The sequence below is a fragment of the Cibotium barometz genome, chromosome 2, assembly GCF_041138505.1.
Source record: "Cibotium barometz isolate CiBa-2024 chromosome 2, ASM4113850v1, whole genome shotgun sequence".
Classification (NCBI taxonomy): domain Eukaryota; kingdom Viridiplantae; phylum Streptophyta; class Polypodiopsida; order Cyatheales; family Cibotiaceae; genus Cibotium; species Cibotium barometz.
The window spans coordinates 12,726,114-12,751,630 of record NC_141047.1 but is presented as its reverse complement, the minus strand read 5'-3'; the positions used below and the strand labels follow the sequence as shown (position 1 = coordinate 12,751,630).

Here is a 25,517-nt window from a genome sequence, read left to right as displayed (position 1 = left end):
ATGTGTTTTTTTTAATGGGCTTGCATTTCCATTAAATATATTCTCAAAGTGAGGGAGAGGGGCAGGGACAATGGTCGGGCTATGCGTGCACACGACAGAATTCCGGCCATGATGATGCCCTCGAGGGAGCCTTACAGGTGCAGGCATGAAGAGCTATGGCGACGCCAGATTGGAGATATCTCGCCCAGCGCGTTCGCTCACAGAATCGGAGGTTGCCAGGTTGCTCATTTTTGGCGGTTTTTCCTTTGCTTTTCTTTCTCACTCTGCATAGACTAGGGAGGCTAATCGCGGTGTTTTGAGTAGGATTTGATACAGCGTTTAGAGCTGTATGCGAAGCTTGATGGACATGCTGGATGTGTTAACACTGTCCACTTCAACCCTAGCGGTGACCTGCTGGTGTCCGGTTCCGATGACCGGCGGATCGTTTTTTGGGACTGGGCTGCCACAACACACAGGCTGAGTTACAGCTCGGGCCACGAGAGTAACGTGTTTCAAGCCAAAGTGATGCCATTCTCTGAGGATCGGAGTGTGGTGAGCTGTGCTGCAGATGGGCAGGTGAGTGATCTTTTTTGACTGGTGAGTGGAGTTTTGCTTTGTATCCTGTGATTTTTAACTAGTGGATGGAGTTTTGCTTGTGTCCTGTGGCGGTGAACAATGAAAAAATGTTGCTGATGGTGGTCTCGACTCTCATCTATTGTTGTTACCAGGTCCATCACGCTCTAATCAGGGAGGATGGAAGAGCAGAAACTAAGAAACTAGCAAAGCACCAAGGGCGTGCACACAAGCTCGCAATAGAGCCAGGCAGTCCCCGTCTGTTTTATAGCTGTGGAGAAGATGGTGTAGTTCGGCACGTAAGACTCTCTCTCCCTCTCTCTGCTGATCTTTTCTTGACACAAAGGGAATAGTAACAAAAAAAGTGTTGTAAATCTGCTAATTGAACCCTAGCTAGCTTTAAGGATGTTCGAAACAGTTAGCGCTGTAAAGCTTTCACTTGACAACCGGAGTTCCCCACAATCTGACTCATTAGCAATGAAACAAATACTCTTGCTTGCATGAGGGGGCCCTTAAGTGGGTAGATTGGGACCCAATCTGGTGTTGACTTTACATATTCTCTTTTTATAGCTCTGATCTACTGTAATAAAGATCAAAGTGAATTGCTTCATGCTCACTAACATAAAGGTAAAAAGAAGGCCTTGCTCTGTAAGTTGCACGATTAAGTTGGTTGCATGTTACACTTATGGTGCCTGTTCTCCTTCCTTTGTTCCTTGCACATCCACGTGGAGAAAGTACTTGGCTTTCTTGCCAAAATTACCAGTAAAGGTACTATCTTGTGTACTTCCTGCACCAGCCCATCGCTCTCCACATCGTCCTTGCATTTGGCATTCCTCCAACTGTCATTAGTAAGTTTTCTGCATTGTAAAGAAGTCCTTCAAAGCAATAAAACAAATACTCTTGCTTGCACGAGGGGACCCTTAAGTGGGTAAATCCGGTGTCGACTCTACATATTCTCGCTCTATAGCTCTATCTCCTGTAATAAAGAGTGCATCATGCTCACTAACATAAAGGTATAAAGAAGCCCTTGGTTTGTGAGCTGCACAATTAAGTCGGTTGCATGTTACACTTGTGGTGCTTTTTCTCCTTCCTTTGTTCCTTTCACATCCATACATGGAATCTTTCTCTTCCTTGCCTCCCTCCCATGCACATTCATGTAGAGAAAGTACTTGGCTTTCTTGCCAAAATCAACCAGTAAAGGTACTATCTTGTGCACTTCCTTCGTCAGCCCATCACTCCCCAAATCCATGGGTTCTATCCTTGTGAGATCCAACTTGATACCAGTGTGAGGTCTCCCTAGACCTAACCAAGGATTAGTTGACATAGAACCACAGAGGGCTAGGGTTAGACCCACTATAGCTAGCGCCTTGCTATTATTTATTGACCCACGGCCAATCCAAACCTCATCTTGCTAGCCCAGGTGACCACACCTTGCAAATGTTAACCCTAATCTTGGGTTAGCACACATCCCTAGCCTTGGATTAACCTAACCCTAGGCCGGTCGGGACATAACAAATTCTCCTTTCTTGTGCTCCCCTCCAGCTCCTCTATGTAATCAAAGAATTGTCACATATCGTGACTCAAATTTAGCTCAAGTTTTGAGCTTCTCATACCAATGAAAAGTTTGACTTTCTCTTGATAAAGTTTAGCCACACTTTTCTAGATAAATCAGTAACAAATAAGAGCTTCCTGCCCCCCTTGTGGAGTATTTACTTCACTCAATAATCAGTGTGAAAGTACAAAGGAGATGAATGTTTGGTCATTGTGCGAAAGGGCTGGAAGCATCATAAGTTTCTTTGATCTTTTTTGATTGGATTTTCCATTGCACAATGGGCATTTTTACCGAGACAAAAAACTTAAAAGCGATCTCTCAGCCAAAGCCAGTAGAAAGTGGGGTTGCTTTCAAAAGGAAATGATGGGAGGTTGAGATGTGCTCTCTCTTTGCAACATCTTGCATTTGCAAAATCAGTACTTACTATGAAATTTTGCATTAGGACTTCTTAACATTGCAGTGCCTCTATCTTCTTCAAAGCTAAAACATAGGCTCCTTGGAAGTCTCAGGTCAGTTTTGAGGTGATGGAAAAAAAACCAATAACAAGTAGCTTTTCGACAGTGTTTCCTTTTTGCCCTGCTAAGGATCATGCTTTAGCAAGTGGTTTGGGTATGTAAAACTTATTATTCCTACTGCAGAAAAGTGGAGAGACATGGCATTTGCATTTTCGAGCATGACTAAGGCTGGGCTAGCTACTGCCACAGGAAGTATGACTGATGTTCTGGGCAGCTGTGCCTTCTCTGATAAGCATATGTCATATGCTAACCTAGTATAGTGCAACTTCTTCCCATCTCTCAGGATGCGCAACATCCTAATGTCTTATATAGTTCGATTATGCTCCTGCATGCAGTTGTTACGTTTGTGGTGCTGTATTTTAATTTCAAGCTTTTGACGTCTTTCTTTTTTCTTTGTGAAGTTTGACTTGAGGAGCAACAAAAGCACCAAGCTGTTTACGTGCCTCACTTTTCTTTCTGGGTTAAGGCCTCGGCGTCGACCTTCAGTTGTCCGATTGAATGCCATTGTTATAAACCCAAGGAACCCCCATTATTTTGCTGTAGGGGGTTCTGATGAATATGCAAGGGTCTATGACATTAGAAAGTCTTGTGTGGATGCATCAGGCGTGGGGGATCACCCAATTGACACTTTTACACCTCGACATTTGATTGGTTCAGATCAAGTCCATATTACTTGTGTGTCTTACTCTCTGCAAGAAGAGCTTTTGGCTTCTTACAATGATGAGCATATCTATCTATTTGAAAAGGGTATGGGTTTTGGACCCAATCCTAAAGCAGTATCTTTAGACAAGAGTGTCTCTCAGGAAGCACTGCAAGTATATAAGGGTCACAGAAATGCACGGACAGTGAAAGGTGTCAATTTTTTTGGTCCCAATACAGAGTATGTTGTGAGTGGTTCAGATTGTGGCCGGATTTTCATATGGAAAAAGAAAGGAGGACAATTGGTGGCACTGATGTTGGGAGATGAGCAGGTGGTGAATTGCTTGGAACCTCATCCCTATGCTACAGTTCTTGCAACCAGTGGAATGGACAAGGATGTAAAAATTTGGGCGCCCACAGCAAAGAACGTTCTTCCACTTCCTCCTGATGCGGACAAGGTTAGTGGAGATTTTATTGAAAGTTGTCTCTGTTGTGTTCTCTCTGTTTTGTGTAGGAATAGGCGTGTGTGTGTGTGTGTGTGCACGTTTGTGTGCGTTTGTTCTCTCTGTTTTGTGTAGGAATAGGCATGTGTGTGTGTGTGTGTGCACGTTTGTGTGCGTTCGTGTGTGTGTGTGTGTGTGAAGTACCAGCGGATTGATGCTTACTTGAAGAGTATCCCATCTGATTCAAACTTATGTGTTGCATGAGGATGGGAAGTGCATGATTATCGTTGTTTATGTGGATGACCTGATCATTACAGGTAATCATCATGTCTCTCAACAAAGGTTATACTCCACAGATTTTGGTGGCATTTGGGATGACTGACTGTAAACCGGCGGCAACGCCAATGGAGGTTGGGTTAAAGCTATCCACTGAGGATAGTTCACCATTGATTGACGAGACCATGTACAGGCACTTGGTGGGGAGCTTGATTTTTATGTGCAATACTAGGCCAGACATCACCGAGTCAGTTGGCATTGTAAGCAGGTTTAACAAGAAGCCATGAGAAAGTCATTGGAAGGCGGGGATGCGAGTGTTACGGTATGTGAAGGGGACACTTCCATATGGCATCACCTGTACTTCAGACCACTCTTTAGGCAAAACACTCAGTGGGTTTTGTGATTCAAACTGAGTTGGTGATGTTGATACCAGACGCTTAGTTACAGGTTGGTGCTTTATGCTTGCAATAGGACCCATTTCTTGGATTAGCAAGAAGCAACCAACGGTGGCCCTCTCTTCAACATAGGTTGAGTATAAGGCTGCTTGTTTAGCTACTTGTGAAGCTTTATGGCTTAGATGGATTTTGGAGGACATGGTTGCATTTTAGGAGCAACCTACAGTGTTACATTGTGACAATCAGAGTCGCATGGCAATTGCAAAGAACCTAGTTTTTCATGCTCGTACCAAACACATTGAGGTCACTACCACTTTGTGCGGGAGCTTATCTTATAGCAAGAGGTGCAGCTTGTCTACTGCCATATGTTGGAGAATTGCACGGATATGTTCACCAAAGCTCTGACAAAGGACCAGCTTGATTGACATCGGCGGACGCTCGGCATTGGGCCGGATACCTAGTCATATGGGCTGTCCATTGAGGGGAGTGCTGGATATCAAATCCCCATCGGATCTCCACGTGATCGTTCTTGGTACGAGGCTCGAATCCTGCAAACAAACGAATAAACAACAAGGGGGTGCAGGCTTGACTCACCTCCCAACCATGACAGCCGTGGGCAAGCCCACAGTCTTGGCTGTCCCCACCGAGCCACGAGTTGAGCTAACTAGGTTGACGTACCGACCAATCTCCTCCTCGCGACGTCCCATACTGCCACGAAGCTACCCTCGCGGGCCTCGAGATTGCTGCCGGTCTCGGTTGCATAAAGCAGGTGCATGTCTGCACTAGATCCAGGCTCCAAGACCATAGAGCTCTCACAAACTTGCCAGACTCTCTATATCTCAATAACTAACCTTGGCCACCCTTTTATAGGCTCTTGGCCGGTCATCGGGCGTCCACACTTGGACGCCCGCCCGCCCGCCCGCCCGTCCATACTTGGGTGCCCGCCTGTTAGTCTATCCCTAACTCAGCTCGTCAATCAGCTTGCCTAGCTCCAAGCTTCCCCAAACCTCGAAGCTAGTCTTGCGTGCGTGTAGCACACGGTAGATACACACTGTGCACATGACAAGAAGCAAGAGAACGGCGGGCTGATTTGCTGGACAGCCACTTGCAGGTGTAAGTTCTTCTTTGTTCCCACCAAACCCTTTTTTCAGAGTACATCCCCGCAATGGCAGATTTGTTAGAGATGGCCGAGAGGCATGTGAAGATCCCTACACTCCCCATGTTCCCAGTGGACCGTCAGTTGGACGGGAACAACTACGGTATATGGAAGGTTATGATGGGAATCTGTTCTGGAGTCTTACGACCTTGCTGATTTCATCGTTGTTGGGGTTCCACGGTCGGAAGTAGAGGAAGGTGAGTTACCGTCGATCCATAAGGACCGGGAGGCACAGGCACAGTTGTGGGATCATGTCAACGCCAGGGTCCGTTCATTTATCTTCCTCAACTGCACACCGCAGGTAATCAATCATGTAAAGTATATGACGCTGGCTAGAGGTATATGGCAGCATTTGGCTTCTCTTCACAACAGGGTATCGCCCATGAAGAGGATTTCCTTGGAAGTACAGATGCGGGTTATGAGCCCTGCAAAGTCGTCGACGATGCGGGAGCATATTAATAAGCTGCAGGCTCTTCAGCAGGAAGTTCTCCAGGCTGGGAAGTAGATATTGTCAGAGGACATGGCCATAACGTTGCTGTCGCATTTGCCCTCTCAGTACTCAGCATTTTACTCGTCTTTGATTACCAGCAGGGCTCAGCACCATCACATGGGAGGAGCTTGTGCCCATGGTCTTGGACCAGGAGGAATGATTCACGAACCCTCCTCAGGGTGGAGGTTCGGAGGCCTTAACTGGCGAACGGTCAAAAGGCTATAACACAGGCAAAGGGAAGGCTTCATCGGAGAAGTCTTCTGAGAAGAAGTCCGACGCTGATCGCGAGAAACTAAAGGCAGAGAGGACCTACAATGATTGTGGCGAGAAAGGCCACTATTGGAGGGAGTGTCCCAAGCGGAAGACTGAGAAGGGTGAAGATTCCTCAGCAGCAATCATGAAGACTCCGGCTTTTGTGCACTTGGAGGTGATGGACACCGATGTTTCATTTTCTTCAGGCAGGGAGGAGGTTGGAGGACTCTCTGCAATGGATACTTGAGAGTGGATTCTAGACAGTGGTGCTTCCAGGCACATGACTCCTTCCCGTTGAGATGGATCTCTGCAGGTATTCTGGTCACATTTTTACTGGGGATACATCCACTATCCCAGTTCACAGTGAGGGCAGGTTGGAATGTTTTTTTTCATAACATAGCAATTTGTGTGATACGACACTCATAGTAAAATTGTATTAAAAAATAATTCTACAAAATTTAAGTGTTATAAATGGCTGATTTTGGTGATGTATAACATGTCGCTTACAACGTTTTTTAAATATAAATTGCATAGTGATGTGTTTGATGTGACACCCATAGTAACACTGTGTACAAAAAGAAATATTTATAATTTAAGTTATAGTAGTGAAGAAAACCTCTTTAATCTCTCTCTCCCTCTTACACACACACACACACACACACACACACACACACACACACACAAACTCTCTCTCTCTCTCTCTCTCTCTCTCTCTCATACACACAAACATATGCTTTTTGAAGGAATCCCTACCACGTAAGTTCTTTTATTTGCCACAAAATACCCAAATCTATGGTCCCTCAAGGGAAATGGGAGCAGCATTCCTCCCAGGTGTTGTATGTTCCGTCACTTGGTTTTCATCTGTTGTCAGTGGATTAGGTTTGCAAGACTGGCGTACGGGTGGAGTTTGATGAGAATTTTGTTGCTCTCCGGGACAAGGCAATAGGCCAAGTAGTTTGGGAAGGCGGAGTGGAGAATGGAGTTTACAAGCTTTCAGCACTCTCTCTTCTAGGTCCTCAGGTTTGTGATGAGTGGCAGTCTGGTAATGGCCACTTAAGTGTGGATACGGTGCAGGTGTAGGCTTTCCGGGACCAGATGGAGGATAGCTTGCCGGTTGATGGCAGCAGTTGGCAGGAACTTTCCAGTACTGATGGTGGTGGTTCTTGTGTTCGTCAGTCAGCGGAAACTGAACAGGTAACTTATGCTCTGATGTCTCGTAGTATTCGGGACAAAGAAACTCCTGTAGATGAGGATGTTCCTTCTACGGGGACCTCTCGGCAGGTAGGTGGCAGTTGATTACTTGCAGAAGGAGGTGGATTCTCCTGGTTTTGTGGTTCCGGATTCAGAGGGGGTGGTTGACAGGTTTCAGAAGGCCTTGCGTGGTCTTCAGCAGGTTTCCAGGACTTGGCTTTGCACCCTAGGTGTTGATCCTTGTGAGCAGTGTGATGCCTCTTTGACTCGGAAGCAGAATGGTTCATTGATTTGGTTGATGGACACCAGATTGGACGTGAGCTTCCTGATGAGGCTATTGAGCTCATGGTTGCAGATGACTCTTTGGGAGGCAGGATTGCGTATCTTGTGGTTTCTGCAGCATGCGAAGGATCATGGACTCTTTTACACAAGAGGGGGGTTGATGGATGGAATCCGACTCCACGGTTGGAGTGATGCAGATTGGGGAGGAGATCCAGACACGAGGAGATCTACTTCAGGCCCAGGAGCAGTTTTATGGAGCAGTAAGAGGCAATCATCTTTTGCCTTGTCGTTGACAGAGGCAGAGTATCGGGCTGCTTGTGATGCTACTTGCGAGGTGGTGAGGTTGCAGAGGTTGCATGGCAGGATTGGGCTTCCACTGGAGGAACCCACGGTCATCCAGAGGCACTTTGTTCGTGAACAGATCGTTGCTGATGACATCTTGCTAGAGTTCTGTTCGACGGAGGACAGTTCGGTGGACCTCTTCACGAAGTCGCTACCTCAGGCTTTGCTCAGGCGGCACTCCAACTCCCTGTGGTTGGTTTCACAGCCAGGGGCTGAGAGGGGGTGTTAGAAGTCATCTCCTGTCTTTACCAGACACTAGGGCCTTTGTTGTGGGTGTGCCCGCCCTTGTAGGTGTTCTTCTCATTTTTCCTCACTCCCCATATTTTTCCCCCATATTTTTTCCCATTTTTCTGTGGCTTGGGGGGCAACACTGTGGTGGCAGGAGGACCTATTTGTTAGCCGACTGCATCAGTCTACTTGCTGGAGGTGGCCGACTGTATTTGACAGGTCGTGGACTTCACAGTTGCTGGCCGACAGTACACAGCTGGTCGACTAGTGTTTTGTTGCTGGTCGTGGAGTTCTACAGGTCCTGTCGGTTGCCTATGAGCAGGCCGACTGCAGTATTGGGGCCATATAAAATGGCCCCATAGCCCCCTTGTCATTTTGTATTGTATTCGGGATCTTCTTGTGTATACATAGTAGAGTTATACACCTCTCTCTCCATTGCTGTCTATTTTCTGCACTTGCTCTTGTGTTTCCAGATTTAGTCATCATCTCTGCTGTGTATTCTGATAGTTGGTTATAGCCGGTTCTTGTAAAATACCATCCATGATGGTTGGTTATTTTACAAGAACCAGCTGTGCATACTAAGAGAAAAGCAACAAGCACTTTGTCATGATGCCCATGACGCTCTCGTTGGAGGTCATCGAGGTATCAACAATACACTGGAGAAGCTAGAGCGATCATTCTATTGGCCTAAAATGAGACGGGATATTTATCAACATGTCTAAACATGCCAGATATCAGGTTTCTCATACGAAACAGGAGGGTTGCTTCAACCTTTGCCGGTTTCCAAAGGCCATTTTCAAGACAATAGTGTGGACTTTGTTGGACCTCTTTGGATCTCGGAACACACAGTGCATGACCATTGTGGACCGATCCAAATGTGCAAGCAAACAACCACAGCCGAAGACATCGCTTGCTTGTTTATTTGCCATTGGTACCCCATAGGTAGATTACTAAGGAAAATAACATCAGACAGGGATCCCAAGTTTACTTCAAATTTTTGAAGAGCATTGTTCGACAACTTTGGAATCAAGCTGCATTTGTCTAGTGCATTCTATCCGGATAGTGAAGTAGAGATTGAAGCAAGTGGGCAAACATTGTCCCAAACTCTCCTTTCGCAGCTTTGGACCCTTTCCTATCATCAAAAAGATCAATGATGTCTCCATGAAGCTTAAGCGTCCAGATAGTTGGACTATGCACGATGTATTTCATGTTTCTTGGTTAAAGCCCTACATTGGTCCAGCTTTGCAGGATATTTGTAACTGCTCCCTACAGGAGGCCTACAAATCGGAAGATAAAATACACATTTTTAGATCACTTAACTAATACAAATAATGGACAATACTTGCACCATTAAAACTGGAAATGACAAAGAACACTTGACACCATCATTGCATCATTGGGGTTGAAAAGGGCCGCTTCCCCCCCCCCCCCCCCCCCCTCTCAATACAGTTTTTATTTCTTGGAGTATTTATATGTACAAGTGTTCACGGGCCCCAAGGTCAGATTTCTCCGTAACATGGAGTGAATACAACTGAAAAACAATAAGATTTTGTCGATGAAGAATCGGTTGTCGGAATAGACCAAATCACAGGCAGTCTCCTTCACTGGGTGAACACCCGTCCCTCACTGGTCTTCCAGGACCGTGCACCAACAGGCACGCCCGTACTAACGCCTGGCAGGGTGAAGCACCGCAGAGGTAGTGATACGTGGTGCTCCCAAGTAAGCTTTGCTTCTAGTTTTCTTCATACCCCAATGACCTTCACTGGCTCCTCTGAATGTGAGGGCACGGTCAGGGTACTCACGGAAAAGATCACCATCCCGGTGGCTTTCCATGGTGAAGGCAACTGGTGGTGATGCTTGCCTACACAAGACTTGTAAAAACAACATTTAAATTTAATATTATCTGAATTTGAAATACAGAAGCAAGCACTTGATTTAGATTTAAATGCAGATCTTAGGAGAGAAGACTGTCCCCTTTTAATGTACTCCAGATTGGTGCAAATAGCAAGTACAGGCGTGGCAGCTAAAACCGGTCTATGGACACATAAAGCGGTAATTCATTCACAAATAACCTGGACTTACTCAGACACACAATCACAGAATCCTCGCTCCCTCGCTCAACACCACATTGGCCCCGAAGTCCGGCGCCCCTTGCGGTATTTCTTTATTGTTAAAAGGTTGGAAATTACAAAGCACAAGTGCAACAAAGCACTCTACTTGCATCAGCTGAGTTTTACAAATTCTGGGAGAAATTTGCCAGCATAACTGCACTAAAACTGTTCCATAACATCTCAGAATGAGTCCCAACTGACAGGCTCACTTCCATAGGCATCAGACTACTCAATGGAGTCCAAAACATCACAATTCAGCTTGCTGCAATTTTCTGCACAGACCTGTTTTCAGCTCTGTTTTCAGCCCAAAATAACCCTTGTACTGTCCTGGAGGACTTTAGCAAAGTCCTACTGCATTTTGGCATCAACCGGGCAACATAACAGCCCAAAAACAGCACTTAAACACTGCTGAAACAGCATTGTATTGAAGAGGTTATTACCCTCTTCCGTCCCTGCTTTGGTGTAGGAACTAACTACACCGGTTCCTGTTCAAGGAGGCAACTAGCCTTTGCATAAAAGCATGAAATTCACACAACTGTACCTGATTTTATCTGATGAGAGCATTTCCATAGTCTGCAAGAGAGAGAAAGAGAGAGAGAGGCTGTGGAGAGCAAGCTCAACCCTCAATTCATGAGTTGTAGGGCAAGGGAGTGCACCACAAATGCTGGTTTTCCTGCAACAAAACCACACGATGGCTGCAAATGAGTCTCCTTTTTCCAAATTCCCACGCTTCCCTCTTCTCTATGAGGAAAATGCACCAAAATTTGACACTTGGCACATTTTTAAGCCTTTTCCACATGCAATCTTCCAGGCTAAAAATCTCCTGACTGATTCACATTCTCACAACAGTCCTTTGTCAGCTTTTGGTCCCCTTGACATTCTGCACAAACTGACGCGAACACTTTTCAATTCCGACACTGCCAAAAATAGCAGTTTCCTAGATTTTAGGGATGATGTCATCTGCATTCCTTCTGGTCTCCTGACCATCTTTGACCACTATGGTCACTTCAGAATTTGCTTAGAATTCAAGATACATTCACATTTCGGTGGCGGCCACTTACTAGTGTAAACCGGCCTATATCCTCATTCTGTGGCCATGTCCTGGACACTGTCATTCATCTTTCAGTGCAGTTCTCAGGCTTAGCCAACCACTGGTCCAAAGTCCCACTGGCTGACCCATTCTGACATTGCAATGGCCCAAGCTCTTCCAAGAGATCCCGGGAGAAAGCAACAGCAACCAAAGAGAAAGAAAAGAAAAATATATATTTATAAAGAAATGTAAATAAGGAAAACAACTGCAAAAAGTTTCACCTCCTGGTGACAGCAGCCAGCAGTACAGATGTGGCAGGCAGCAGGTACAGTCCTGGCAGCCAGCAGGTACAGACGGGTACTGTTGCAGCAACAGCCGGTTGCTGGAGGCGGATACAGGGCAGCAGCGACCTACAAGTACTGCAAGTGGGTACACAGAACAAAAGCAACAGCCAGGTGCAAGGGCGTCAGCAGCAGGTGCTGTAGGCAGATACAGGGCAGCAACACACAGGCGGGTACAGAGCTGCCACACACAAGCGGGTATAGAGCGGTAGCAGGCGGGTATAGAGTTGCAGCGCATGTGCGGGTACATAACTGCAGCAGGCGGGTACAGGGCAGCAACCAATCGGGGGTACAAGTACAGCAGCCAATCGGTTGCCTTCTTTTCCATCAACCACCTCCACATACCATCCACGTGGAGAGGATTCTTCCCATGCAATATTATTGAACCTTAATTAATGATTAATCCTTGGGCACCCACATTAAAAGGTGTCCAGCCATTATTTTAAATATGTGTGAACACCCAACCTTATAAATACTAAGGTTTACACTACTTGATAGATTTGACATTTGAAAAGGGTCAAAAAGGTAATACTTAGCACTTGTTCACACATCAACTCATCAGCTGACAACACACCCACGGTACACTGGGGACGTCCCCGTCCAATGTACTGGCACATCATAGCAGGCAAACACACGAAAAGAAGTCATGCGAAAACAAGTTTGTGCATGCAAACATGAATGCATGTGCACATGTAATGGACGAAATCTCTCTTTCATGAAACTTGTACAAGAATTTCTTGTCGGGCACAAAACTGGTCCGATAGAAATGTGAAGTCTTGGTCTTCCTATGGAGTGACAGTCCCATAGGCAAAACATAAATCCTGGCACGGGCCTTCCTATGGAGTGACAATCCCATGGACAAAGCTCGGCACAAATATCAGTCCTACCATGGAGTGACAGTTCGATGGATAAGACGCAATCCTGGTCATACACGGGTGGCAACAAACAGGCTCCTGTCCATATGGCACAATACTGGTCACACGGGTGGCACAAAAATGGTTCCCGTCCATGTGACACAAGATGACTGACCCTTTCACATGGGGCACTGGCTTGGCCACATGTGAATATGGTACAAATCTGGCTGCTCTATGAAGTGACAGTCCCATAGAAGTGGCTCCAAAAATGGAGATGGACCGAATGGTGACATCCCCCCGCTTCTAAACAGTTGACCTCAACTGAAAAGCCTCAAGATATACTTGCAAAAGGTGCGGGTAATCAACGAAGTAATCCTCATCTACCCACTTTGCATCAATGGGTAAATAATTTTTAAACTTCACAAGGTATCTCCTGGAAAGCTTCCCATGTGGTAGCTTTCTCTCCTTGTGAAATACAATTTTTTATGGCTGGAGGATCTCCTCAAGCTCATTAATCTCGGGCGGATCTTTTGTGACAGGCTCTGCCAGATCTGGCCCCACATACTTCCGCAAAAGACTCATGTGAAAAGCATTGCGAATCTTCCAATGACTGGGTAAGGCAAGCTTGCAAGACACTTCATTGATCCTTTCAATCACTTTGAAGGGTCCATAATATCGAGTAGAAAGCTTTGGATATGATCCCTCTTGTCTTGGACTCTTCCGAAGCCTAGCTTTCTCAAATTTCTATAATACCCATAGTTGATTCCGTACGTCGTACGGCTGAAACCGTACGTACCTGTCGTACCGTACAGATTCGTACGATACCGTACGAAATTTGTTTGTTTGTTTGTTTGTTTGTTTTTTTTCCGCGTGGAGCAATTTCAGTCTTCTAGTCTCTAGAGAGCCATTCATCGCCCTTTGCAGCCTATAGGGAGCTGTTTGTCAGGAGCGTCACTGAAGAGGCCAAAGCCATGCAACACTTTTGCCTAGAGGATAGATTTTGGACTAGAGTCCGAGCAATTGTCATTGCTATGACTCCATTCTATAGGCTCTTGCGGATGACAGATTGCAAGGGGTCCACCATGGGCCTTCTTGTTCACTTCTTTAGAGCTGCCCTTGTGGAGTTGGAGGCTTGCACAGACATTACATTTGACGCGCGAGCACAAATCATGGAGATTGCACAGAAGAGATGGAGGTGGATGCACAAACCAATCCACGGGTTTGCAGCATTGGTACATCCAGCCTACAAGTCTCCAGTAGTTTGCACCGATAGGGAGCTTCGACAAGATCGGGATGCATATATGCTTCGAGCTGTGCCAGTTGATGAGCACAATGCCTTTCTAGAGGAGTTGGGTTGCTTTGTTGTCAGAGAGGTCAAACCTCCTTTTCGTCTCCCACTTGCTGGAGGAGGGAGTCACTTGTGAAGCCCCTTTTTCGGTGGGACAATTTTGGGTATGGACTAGAGCATCTCCAACCCATAGCCTTAAGGGTCCTAGCCCAGGATTGTTCTACGGGTGCATGTGAGAGGAACTGGAGTTTCTATTCTCTCATACACATGAGGATACGCAATCGACTGAGCACACGACAGTTGGAGCGTTGGTCTACTGCCGCACTAACTTGCGCATGATGCAGGGCATTCTTAGTATGGGTAGTCCCAAGCAGGTAAGTGACAAGTCTAGACTCTAACTTGTCATGACTCATAACTTTTAAGTTTTGTGTACACTGTACAGACTCTTACTTTTGTGCCTTAATGTGTAGGTCAATGTTGACACTTTCACATTGACGAGTGAAAACTTTGCAAGTGTCAATCAACAACGTGATGAGGAGGAGGAGGCAATCTTCATGGAGCTCTATAGTGAGCTTGTGGCAGCAGATACTAGCAGCACCAGGAGTCAGCATGGACGGGGCTGAGTAGTTGGAGTTCATAGGCCTCCGCCTTCGACATCGGCAAAGGGTGGCCTTCGCACATATGTGAGGCGGGGATCCTCGAGCTCCAATCCCCGCCTTCATGATGATATTCCATTGCCCCCTCATGATGATACCCCACTGCCTACAGAGCCCTTGTTTGATGATGATGGCAACCTACTTAGCGAGAATGATCCCTAGAGTGTCTCGTCCACCTTCGAAGAGTCCTCTTCAGAGAACTCTCTTGATGGACACTCTAGTAGTGATCATGTTGATGATCATGCAGATGTTGGTGATGATGTAGACTTTTGATATGTTATAGCTCTCTAGGCATTGGGCATCTATCTCCTTCTAGCCCATCGATGATGTATTGTAGTATGTAGTATCATGTATGTACGCATGTTGGCGGTCCCCCATGCCATGAGTTTTTGGCCTATCCTTTTGTAGCAATTTTGTACTCTAATGGCATGATGATATTATGTTCATGGTTCTACTATTTTGTAACTTCTTGTCTACAATTTTTATGTTTAGGAAGTATTTTTTTTAAAAAAACGTACTAATATCGTACCGTACCTCAAAAAATTTTAAGGTACCAATTAGTACCGTATTTTATCGTACCGCACCGCATCGTACCTTTCGTACTAACTAACCATGATAATACCCAATCACCTTCCTTGACTTGCATGTCTCTTCTATGCTTCTCGGCAGCCCTCTTATGCTTGTCTTGTGACCTTGCAATGGATGTCCGTACTTGAGCAAAGGTTACATCCAAGTCACGCACATACTCATCGACTGCAAAAATCTCATCCTTTGTATGAAGGATGGGTGGTAAGACCACTCTGCCATATATAATCTCGAACAGAGCCTTTCCCGTGAAGGCATGTACTGTGTTATCATAGGCAAACTCTAGAAGTGGAAGATACTTCTCCCAGGCACTCTTTTGATCTGCCACATAACACTTCAACAAATTCAACACAGCAGAATTTGCAGCCTCACTTTGACCATCTGTTTGGGGGTGATAAGTAGATAAGAACTCAAGCTTAGTGTCCATATTGTCAAATAGAGCCCTCCAAAAGAGGCTTGTAGTCTTGGGATCTCTATCCCCAACAATGGACTTAGGCATACCATGATGCTTGAATATGTGAGCAAGGAAAAGCTTCACCAAAAAAGTGAGCTTGCTTGCTAATCTTGTCAATTATGGTCCAAATAGCATCATTCCCTTGCGGGGATCTAGGTAAGTCCATAGTAATGTTTTCCCATGGCTGCGAGAGAATAGGCGAAGGCTGAAGCAAACATCAAATTTCACTTTTTGGCAAGTAATACATGTGCGTATATAATCCTCAATGTCTTTACGCATGCTTGGCCAAAGAAATATTTTTCTATCATGCATGTCGTAGGTAAAATACCTTTATGACCAGCATAAGGTGGAGTGTGACATTCCTCCATAACCTTTGGACGCATATCCTTCACCACACGTAGGCAATTATCCTTCATAAGATAACTCTCTTTGATCACATAAGAGGCATGCGAGTGACCAGCCATCAAATCAGTCCATATATGGGAAAAATCAGCATCCAAATGATACAAATCGTGCATGGTAGATAAGTCCCTATGAGAGGCCACTGAAACTCCAACCACATATGGTCTCGTGGACAAGGCATCTGCCACTACATTCTTCTTTCCTGGAGCATGTACAATTTGAAAATGGAACATGGAAAGAAAGTTAGCCATTCTCATTTGCTTCTCCAAGAGCTTTGTTTGAGATAGAAAGTACCTCAAGCTTTGATGATCTGTCTTGACTTGACTACAAATTCAGCCCCAAAAAGATATGCTTCCATATTTTTAAGGCATGAATTACAGCGAAGATTTCTTTTTCATAAATGTCCATATGGATCTTGGCATCATGCAATCGACGACTCTCATAAGCAACTGCATGACCCTCTTGATTTAGGACAGCCTCTATACAATTCCCACATGCATCACATTCCACTGTGAATGACTTTTGCAAGTCGGGAACAATCAACATGGGCCCACAAATGATAGCATTTTTGAGTTGCAAGAAGACATCTTGCTCATTTGAAGTCCATTTGAAGGTGGCTTTCTTCTTTGTAAGATCATGCAAGGGTGAGGCAATCTTAGCGAAATGCCTTATGAATCGTCTATAGTATGAACATAATCCAAGAAAGCTACGCACCTGATGTACATTTTGCAACTCTGGCCAATTCCAAATGGTTTCAATCTTAGCAAGATCCATTCTTACACCCTCTTTGGACAAAATTTCTTGACATATTGTGCAACAATATGTCACTTTTGTGTGAGAGTTTGCTCCGCATTTGGAGGCAAAAATTGAGCATAAAATCTGTCCTCCAACTCTTTCCAAGTACAAATGCGATCTTTGGTGGTCTTTTTAGTGATCCACCAATGGGCAGCTGTCTCCTTCAAGAACATGCTTACATGACGAATTTTAGACTTCTCAGTGAAGTCCTCAGCACTAAAAGCAATGTCAAACTAAGCCACGAAAGCAAGCACCTTGGAGGCATTATACACTCCATGAAAGGCATCAAACTTCACAGACTTGTCTCCTACCTTAAACCCCTTGAGCTTTTTGGGGTGTGATTCATGTTCTTCCCTCTTTCTTTTTCCCCTATCCAACGGGGCAGCCCTCTCTACATGGGCTTCATGAGCAACCAAAGATGTTTTACGAGGTACTGTGGCATGTGCTCTATGAATCTGTAGCCCAGAAGCATGTGACTTCCCTGAATGATGCAATGTCTCACCACGAGACAACTCAATAGGCAAAGTCTTTCGGCTTGCATGCCGACCACTCTCTCCATGATAAACATGCCTTGAATCCACAAGGCCATCATGTCGCCCACTGGCTCCAACATGCACATATTTGTTTTCTCCTGTCCCATGAGGAGTAGGTGCATGGCGAGAAGCGATGGATACCTCTTCCTTATGTATAAAAGACCTCAACTGTTGAGATGCTGGGTCTCCATGCTTCAAACGAGGCAGATTCTTGAACACTAACTTCCCATCCTCTCCTTCTTTGAGATCACCCTTTCGGATGAGATAGGAGAGTGCCAACTTTGTTAGCTTCTTGCCCACTTTACGCCATAGACTCAAAGATTATATCCACCATAGCATCAGCTTTCCTTGCTTCGATGATACGTTGTACATGGGATCTTCGTGCAAAAATTTCAGCTCTTGCTCCTTTGCTTGCAAAAGCTTCTTCATGTGCTCCGGTTTAGCCCTCATTGCATTGGGCTCATCCTCATGCATAGGCTCTTTTCCACGGGATGGTTGTCCCATCAAAGCACTGTCATAAACTCTCTCAAGAGGCTTGTGCCTTCCATGCAATGCATTGGAAGCACGAGAGGCACTTGATTGACCTCTCAAATTTGGCACTTCCAAAGGGTTGCCTTGGCTGTCCATTGAGTCAAGTGTTTGTGTTTGCTTCCGATCTCAAAACACCCTATCTCCTCTTGAGAAAGAGAGACGACCGGGCTTTGATACCAATGTAACCGTCGCCTACAGGAGGCCTACAAATCGAAAGATAAAATACACATTTTTAGATCACTTAACTAATACAAACAATGGATAATCCTTGCAATATTAAAACTGGAAATGACAAAGAACACTTGACACCATCACTGGGGCCGGAAAGGACCGGCTCCCCCCCTCAATACAGTTTGTATTTCTTGAAGTATTTATATGTACAAGTGTTCACGGGTCCCAAGGCTAGATTTCTCCATAACATGGAGTGAATACAACTGAAAAATAATAAGATTTTGTCGATGAAGAATCGGTTGTCGGAGTAGATCAAATCACAGGCAGTCTCCTACCTTCACTGGGTGAACACCCGCCTCTCACTGGTCTTCCGAGACCGTGTACCAACAAGCATGCCCGTACTAATGCCTAGCAGGGTGAAGCACCGCGGAGGGAGTGATACCTGGTGCTCCCAAGTAAGCTTTGCTCCCAGTTTTCCTCATACCCCAATGACCTTCACTGGCTCCTCTGAATGTGAGGGCGTGGTCAGGGTACTCACAGGAAAGATCACCAACTCGATGGCTTTCCATGGTGAAGGCAACTGGTGGTGATGCTTGCCTACACAAGACTTGTAAAAACAACATTTAAATTTAATATTATCCAAATTTGAAATACAGAAGTAATCACCTGATTTAGATTTAAATTCAGAACTCAAGAGAGAAGACTGTCCCCTTTTAATGTACTCCCGATTGGTGCAAACAAGTACAGGCGTGGCAGCTAGTAGGTACAGAAGGATACTATTGCAGCAGAGCAGCTGGGTGCTGGAGGCGGGTACAGGGCAGCAACAACCTACAAGTACTGTAGGCGGGTAGAGAACAACAGCAGTAGTCGGGTGCAAGGGCATCAGCAGCAGGTGCTGTAGGCAGATACAAGGCAGTAGCACACAGGCGCGTACAACACTACAGTAGGCGGGCAGTCCAATTGGAGGTGGGTACAGGGCAGCAGCTGGTACAGCAGCCAATCAGTCGCCTTCTTTTCCATCAACCACCTCCACATACCATCCACGTGGAGAGGATTCTTCCCATACAATATTATTGAATCTTAATTAATGATTAATCCTTGGGCACTCACATTAAAAGGTGTCCAGTCATTATTTTAAATATGTGTGAACACCCAACCTTATAAATACTAAGGTTTACACTACTTTATAGATTTGACATTTAAAAAGGGTCAAAAAGGCAATACTTACCACATGTTCACACGCCACATCAACTTGTCAGCAGACAGCACACCCACGGTACACTAGGGGCGTCCCCATCGAGTGTACTAGCACGCCATAGCATGCAAACACACGAAAACAAGTCATGCAAGAACAAGTTTGTGCATGCAAACATGAATGCATGTGCACATGTAATGGACATGAAACGTGTACAAGAATTTCTTGTCGGGCACAAAATTGGCGCGACAGAAATGTGAAGTCCTGGTTTTCCTATGGAGTGACAGTCCCATAGGCAAAACACAAATCTTGGCACGGGCCTTCATATGGAGTGACAATCCTATAGACAAAGCTCGGCACAAATATCAGTCCCACCATGGAGTGATAGTCCCATGGATAAGACCATAGTAACTTGGACCGGCAGAAACGGTCGGTTCGGACCGGGTTGGAAACGGTGTTTCCGAGTTTCCGCGAGGTCGGAAACGGCAAGAAACAGAGTTTCTTTTGAATTTATTTTAGACATGTAAAAAACATGCATAGGTCATCCTATTAAATAAACTTATGGCAAGAGATGCAAAAAACATGCATAGAGACCTCAAACAAGACACATCAAGTGGACATTAGAATCATAACACTTAACAGAATGTAGATAATGGACATGTATGATGTCGCGGCAAATTCATGTGAACCATAAAAAACTGAAGGCTGAAGGCTGAAGCATACATAGCGAGCTGCAAATTGTGATCATAATACATCATACATATCAGCAATGATCATCAAACTTGGGAGTCAGAGGTGCCCACTGTGGCACTGCCAATTTTCAAAATTAAATGGTTCAAAAACTACGAAATAACCGACATGCCGGCTGTCCATAATCCGGGATCCCTAAGGATAAGAAAAACTAAACAAAAAACATGGAACATCAGTGAATCAGTGATCACTGTTGAGCCTCATCTGAAGCTCGAGGAGTCTGAATCCTCCTGAGAGTCCTCATGGCTCTCGCGTGTGTCCTCACTCTGCAAGAAGATGAGTCCTCTCCAGTAGCCTCCTCTCTCTAGTAGCAACACTAGTACTAGCTGCAGCCGGCCTCCCTCTCCTACGACGACCACCACGTGTGTCGTGAACTGGTGTTGTGGCCTCCTCGTAAAGCAAAGTGTAAAGATCTCGGTCCTCTTGTAGAATTGTGGGAATATCCCGCACCTTCTCAATGTCAATCTTGTCGACATTCACTTGCATTGGCTCAGGACCCATAGCTGCCCGCTCAAGAAGCTTCAAGTTACAATTGCAGAAAACAAGACGCTCAAGTTGGGTTGTAGTCAACTTGTTCCTCCTCTTCGTATGGTAGAGTGCCCATGTGCTCCAATTCCTCTCACAAGATCCAGAGCTGCAATCTTGTGAGAGGACTCGAATGGCAAAACGTCTCTGTTCAAAGAGCAGATTTAGGATTAGTACATTATACAAATAAGGTGTCGCCGTTAAAGCTTAAGTGGAGGGGCTTCTTACTCACCAACGTAGGCACACCATGTCCATATTTCTCCCACCATGGGACCGGCTGAAGCTGCGTTTCTCGAAGTTTTGTAGTAGGTCTTGTGAAGTAGCCAGTGTTGTTGTGGAAAGCAAGGAGATCATCCTCTAAGCATCGCAACATCTCCAAATTGCCACCACACCATTTCTCCACATAGGTTTGGAAGCCATCGTTTAGCTCCTCACACTCAAGCTGATCCTCGCTACGCCATAGAGGATGCAACACATGAGCCACGGCATGGATTGGTCTATGAAACCAAACCCAACGGTTTTGCCAAATCTGCTTGATCTCTGTGATTCTACAAGTAACAAACAAAACCAAAGAAAGACTTTAAAGTTAGAACTTAGAAAAGAGCCAAGACAAAAAGGCAATTTGGCAAAGGCTCATGAGACATGAGTCATGAGCGAAGAAGTACGTACCTCTCTACAAATAGGTAGGCATTGTTGTCTAGTGCCTTCCCGATCCTATCCATGTACTCATAAATGAGGCCTAGTGTACTCCCCTCCATGTCCGTCATGCGCAAGACCGTGTAGATGAGATTTAAGGTCTTCACTAATGCCTCTGCCTCTTCCCACCATGCTTCATTGAGGATCTTGCGTCTAAAATCCACAAACTTTGGATCCATGCATCACAACTAATAGTGCCAATCAGACTGGGCCGCACACGAAGAAGCCGCTCAAGCACTACGAACATGTATGCAAACCTCGTAGTGGATGGCTTGAGAAGCTCCAAGGTACTATTAGCCCTGTACATGCTCAAAACCTTTGGTCTTTGTGTCACAAATTTGACAATGCTCCTCGCGGTGGCAAAGATTTGGCTGACCCAAAAAATTCTCCCCAAATCCTCAATCAATAAATCAAGACTATGGGAGGCACAAGGGGTCCACACAATTGTTGGGAATGCATCCTCCAACATACTCCCCATGGAGACACAATTGCTTCCATTGTCCGTAATAACCTGCACAACATTTTGTGGGCCAATCTCCTCAATCACCTTCTTGATGTGTGTCCAAATAAAGAGACCTGTAATGGTGAGACCCGCAACCGATGCATCAATGGCCTTGTAAAACATGGTGTCTTTGCAAGAGGAGATAAGCACATTATACACATTCCTCTTGCGTACATCTGACCATCCATCACATAAGATAGTGCAACCATATTTCTTCCATGTCTCTTTCAAAAACTCAAGCTGGCCTTCTACGTTGAGTTTCTCCTTCTTTAATTCTCGTGTGCGGATTGTCTCAGCCGAGGGACCCTCCCACTCACAGCCAATGCGGCTAACGGCCCGCATGGTCTTCTTCCATTGTATGGTGCGAGCCACATTGAAAGAGATAGCACACCGTATAAACAAGCGCGTGACCTCCCTTGTTGCCTCCTTCATGGCTTGCTTTTGCAAGCCTGCTGTAATGCTTGCTCTCTGCAATGAACCCTTTGTAGGCACTTCCACACTAGGTAAAGGCGTCCTCTTTGCACTAGGGCCCTCACCCACACTCGAAGATACATGTGCACTGTCAACATCTGTCTGGCTCTCAACTCTAGTCCTCTTTGAAGAGGCCACTTGGCTTGAGGATGCTTCACATGTTGCATGTGCTGCCATATGTTGCTCACCAACATCCAAACCAAGGCGTTGCTTTCTCCAACCCTCAAGTGATGCCAATACATCGGGCGGCACATTTTGACAGACATCTCTGCCCGGGACATGCTCCAAATGGTCTTTTACCCGGGTCACTGAACTTGTTTTTTCATATCCACAAAAATTACATTTCCACTTGCGGGAACCCCCACCTCCGACATATCCATCCCCTTTTGTTGCATACTGCCAATAGGGATCTGTAGGCATAGTGAGACTTGAAAGCACTTGCCCTTGAGAACACTTGCCCTTGGAGGCTTGGGCTTGAGCCTTGAAGCCTTGAAGAATGGGCTGCCCGGCAGCCACCTGTGAGGCTGGAGAGCAGGCTGCTGCAAAGTACAGGCCTTGGGGCCTTGTGGGGGCAAAGGCTTGAGCCTTAGGGCCTTGGCCTTGAGCCTTGGGCCCTTGTGTGGCAATGGGTGATAGGCGCAACGTTCGCAGAATCGCAGGAAAGGAGGAGCGAAATGAAAAAATTGCACGCCCCCCCCCGGTTTAACCTGCCAAAAAAAAAAAGTACGGAAACGGCGTTTCCGCCGGTCTGCCGTTTCCGGAAACGGCCGAATCGTTTCCAGAGGGCGGAAACGCCATTTCTGGTTACTATGGATAAGACGCAATCCTAGTCATACACGGGTGGCAGTAAACAGGCTTCTATCCATATGGCACAATATTGGTCACACATGGGTGGCACAAAACTGGTTCCCACCCATGTGACACAAGATGACTGACTCTTTCACATGGGGCACTGGCCTGGCCACATGTGAACATGGTACAAATTTTGGCCTCTCTATGGAGTGACAGTCCCATAGAAGTGGCTCCAGAAATGGAGATGGACCAAATGGTGACAATATACAGAATGTGGTAGACGAAGCCGAAGTTATTGAGCTTGAACAAATTCTACTCCACATATGGAAGCACAAGCCTACACAAAGTTAAGGACCGTGGTACCCATAAAGCCGTATGACTCAACGAAGAGGTCTTTCTAGAGTACCCTAACTCTTGGTGGACTACTTGGAAGCCATGAACCTCCCACCAAGCTAGGCAGGAGGGAATGTCACATGCACCCTGTACTAGAGTGCTATGTGACACACTGGCTCTATATCAAAGCAACATTGATGCAGTAGGAATATTGTCGTGTGTCGTGGCCCCATTGTGAGCCCCAATCCGGGACATGTTAGGCACGAGCTACATAGGTGAGTCTCCACAGCCATAGAGAGTCTACATGTGTCAATCCTCATACCCACTTGGAGAATTCATCGGATAGGTTCATGTAGATGTCAACCTCAGCATTAGTCATTGCATTAGCAAGCATGTAGAAAGCTCAGACATGTAGATGAATCAGAAGCATGCCTATGAGCCAGCCAAAGGTCAGCCCTTGCCCATGGGGCACAATAGGCAGCATGACCAGCCCACAGAAGGGGCAAGATCCAGTCGGCAGCACCTAGCAGCAGGCCGACATGAAGAGGACATGGAAAGTGTGCAGCATTTAATGCTGAAAATTGCATTTTCTTGTCCACAAAATAGGCTGAAACAAGCCAACCAGCAGCTAAACTCCATATAAAAGCAAACACATCATTCACATCAAAAGTCATCCATCTAAAATCAGTCTACAAGCAGTCAAGAGCAGTAATATGTGCCTAGAGCCCTCTGGCCTTGTGCATACATTTAGCAAAGCAGCACTCTATTTTGCTGGTTTCTTAGGCTTGCTTACATTGAGGTAAGTTTTGGAATTGCTTCTTTCTAAATTAATATTGAGCATCTACAAGCATCATTCTACTGATGCGTGTCTTTAAATGTGAGTGTACTTGCTTGTGCTGTTATTTTCACTTCATTTGAGATTTAATTTGAACATCTAAGACAAGCTTTTATACCTTGGAGTTGTTAAGGTGGCAAGCCTTATCATTGTGCATCTTGTCTTCAGGTAATGGAGATGAATAAGAGCAGCAGGGAGGACCAACCACCTTTTGCTGTAACTCCTGATGTAATAATACATTTGCTGCAGCTGCAGAGGCATCATGCCCAGAGGCATGGAAACTCTAATGAAGATGGAATGTTCGCAGGTAGAGAACAAGTGGACAACAATGATGAGATCGATAGTGGGGATGGTGATAAGACAGGTGAAGGCGATTCTTCTTCTGAAGAGAGCCACGATAGTTCCCAGGAATGTATCATCAGTTAAATGGTTTTGACACATTCTGTTCAAGGTGTGACAAAAGAGTTGGTGCATGTAAAGTTCTTGTGAGATGTCCTTGTATATGCCGAACCTTTAATGCAATCGTTTTTCATCCTTATCTTGCATTAGTTGAGCCCTAAGAATGCAAATTACATTACTGGGAGAAGACAGTCATGTTTTTTTCTCCCTTATTGTGCATTGTCCTAATATAAAGAAATCTGAATGTTGTGCTCCTTGAGTGCCATTTCTTTTTTCTGAACTTTACTTTTTTAATCTCCTTTCATAAGAATCTCCCATGGGACCAATAATTTTAAAAATGCTCAACGTTGTAGTGAGTATAGAAGACAGGAGTTACATCAGTAAATGCCTGACACTTCATTGATTTGTGAATGTAGTTAAAAGAAATGTTTTGTTTGATTCATGGTTGAGTTTCTATGACAGATTTCAACTCGGAGCATGGAACTCGGAAGGTTTTGAGTTGCACCCGTGAAGCACTAGTGTAGAAAATCTAGGAGCTTAGATACTAGAATGTTACTAATGATATGCCTGTAGGTCACAAGTAACCGACTTAAATGTGTCCTGCAATTTATAGAGAGCAAGCTGCAAGCTCAAGCTTGGGAAAAGTTAAGTTGGTATCGATTACAAGAATTCCACAAAGATTCAAAGCAAAACACCATTGATTAGTTTGTCCTCCCCCCTCTCTGTGCATTTCAGCACCGCCCCCCTCTCTTCCTTCGTTTCTGCCCCCCCTCCCGCGCTTCTCTTCCATCCGCCCTGCCAACCCCGCCCCCCTTCTCCCCCTCTTTGCCGCTTTCCTCTGCTCCCTAGCCTGCCCTTTTAAGAGCTGCCCCACCCCCTTTTTTCCGCTGTCCTTTTTGTTCTCCGCCTCTCTCCTCCCCCCCCCCCCCCCCCCCCCCCCCCCCCCCCCCCCCCC

The 25,517-nt window shown here is 45.6% G+C and overlaps 1 protein-coding gene across 3 annotated transcripts; it reads left to right on the top strand.

The window, feature by feature from the left end:
* Positions 1 to 24,827, top strand: LOC147640656 (Transducin/WD40 repeat-like superfamily protein). 3 transcript variants are annotated; one of them, XM_086813850.1, is made up of 6 exons: positions 2 to 219; positions 304 to 555; positions 708 to 851; positions 3,021 to 3,716; positions 24,332 to 24,391; positions 24,471 to 24,827. In XM_086813850.1, exons 1-6 carry the CDS (start codon positions 82 to 84, stop codon positions 24,597 to 24,599), a joined length of 1,419 nt encoding a protein of 472 aa, XP_086669976.1. In that variant the 5' UTR covers positions 2 to 81; the 3' UTR covers positions 24,600 to 24,827. The 3 variants fall into 3 exon arrangements, with proteins under 3 accessions (XP_086669958.1, XP_086669976.1, XP_086669966.1); XM_086813840.1 differs by lacking the exon at positions 24,471 to 24,827 and adding an exon at positions 4,019 to 4,299 and having other exon boundaries at positions 24,332 to 24,470; XM_086813832.1 differs by having other exon boundaries at positions 1 to 219; positions 24,332 to 24,827.
* The last annotated feature ends 690 nt before the right edge of the window (positions 24,828 to 25,517 follow it).

What these genes read in the sequence shown, in the direction of transcription:
- LOC147640656 (XM_086813832.1), top strand. Translation starts at nt 82, where the DNA reads ATGCGTGCACACGACAGAATTCCGGCCATGATGATGCCCTCGAGGGAG. An exon ending in ACAGAATCGGAGGTTGCCAG is followed by an intron (nt 220 to 303) that starts GTTGCTCATTTT and finishes TGTTTTGAGTAG; the next exon opens with GATTTGATACAGCGTTTAGA. An exon ending in TTCCTCCTGATGCGGACAAG is followed by an intron (nt 3,717 to 24,331) that starts GTTAGTGGAGAT and finishes TCTTGTCTTCAG; the next exon opens with GTAATGGAGATGAATAAGAG.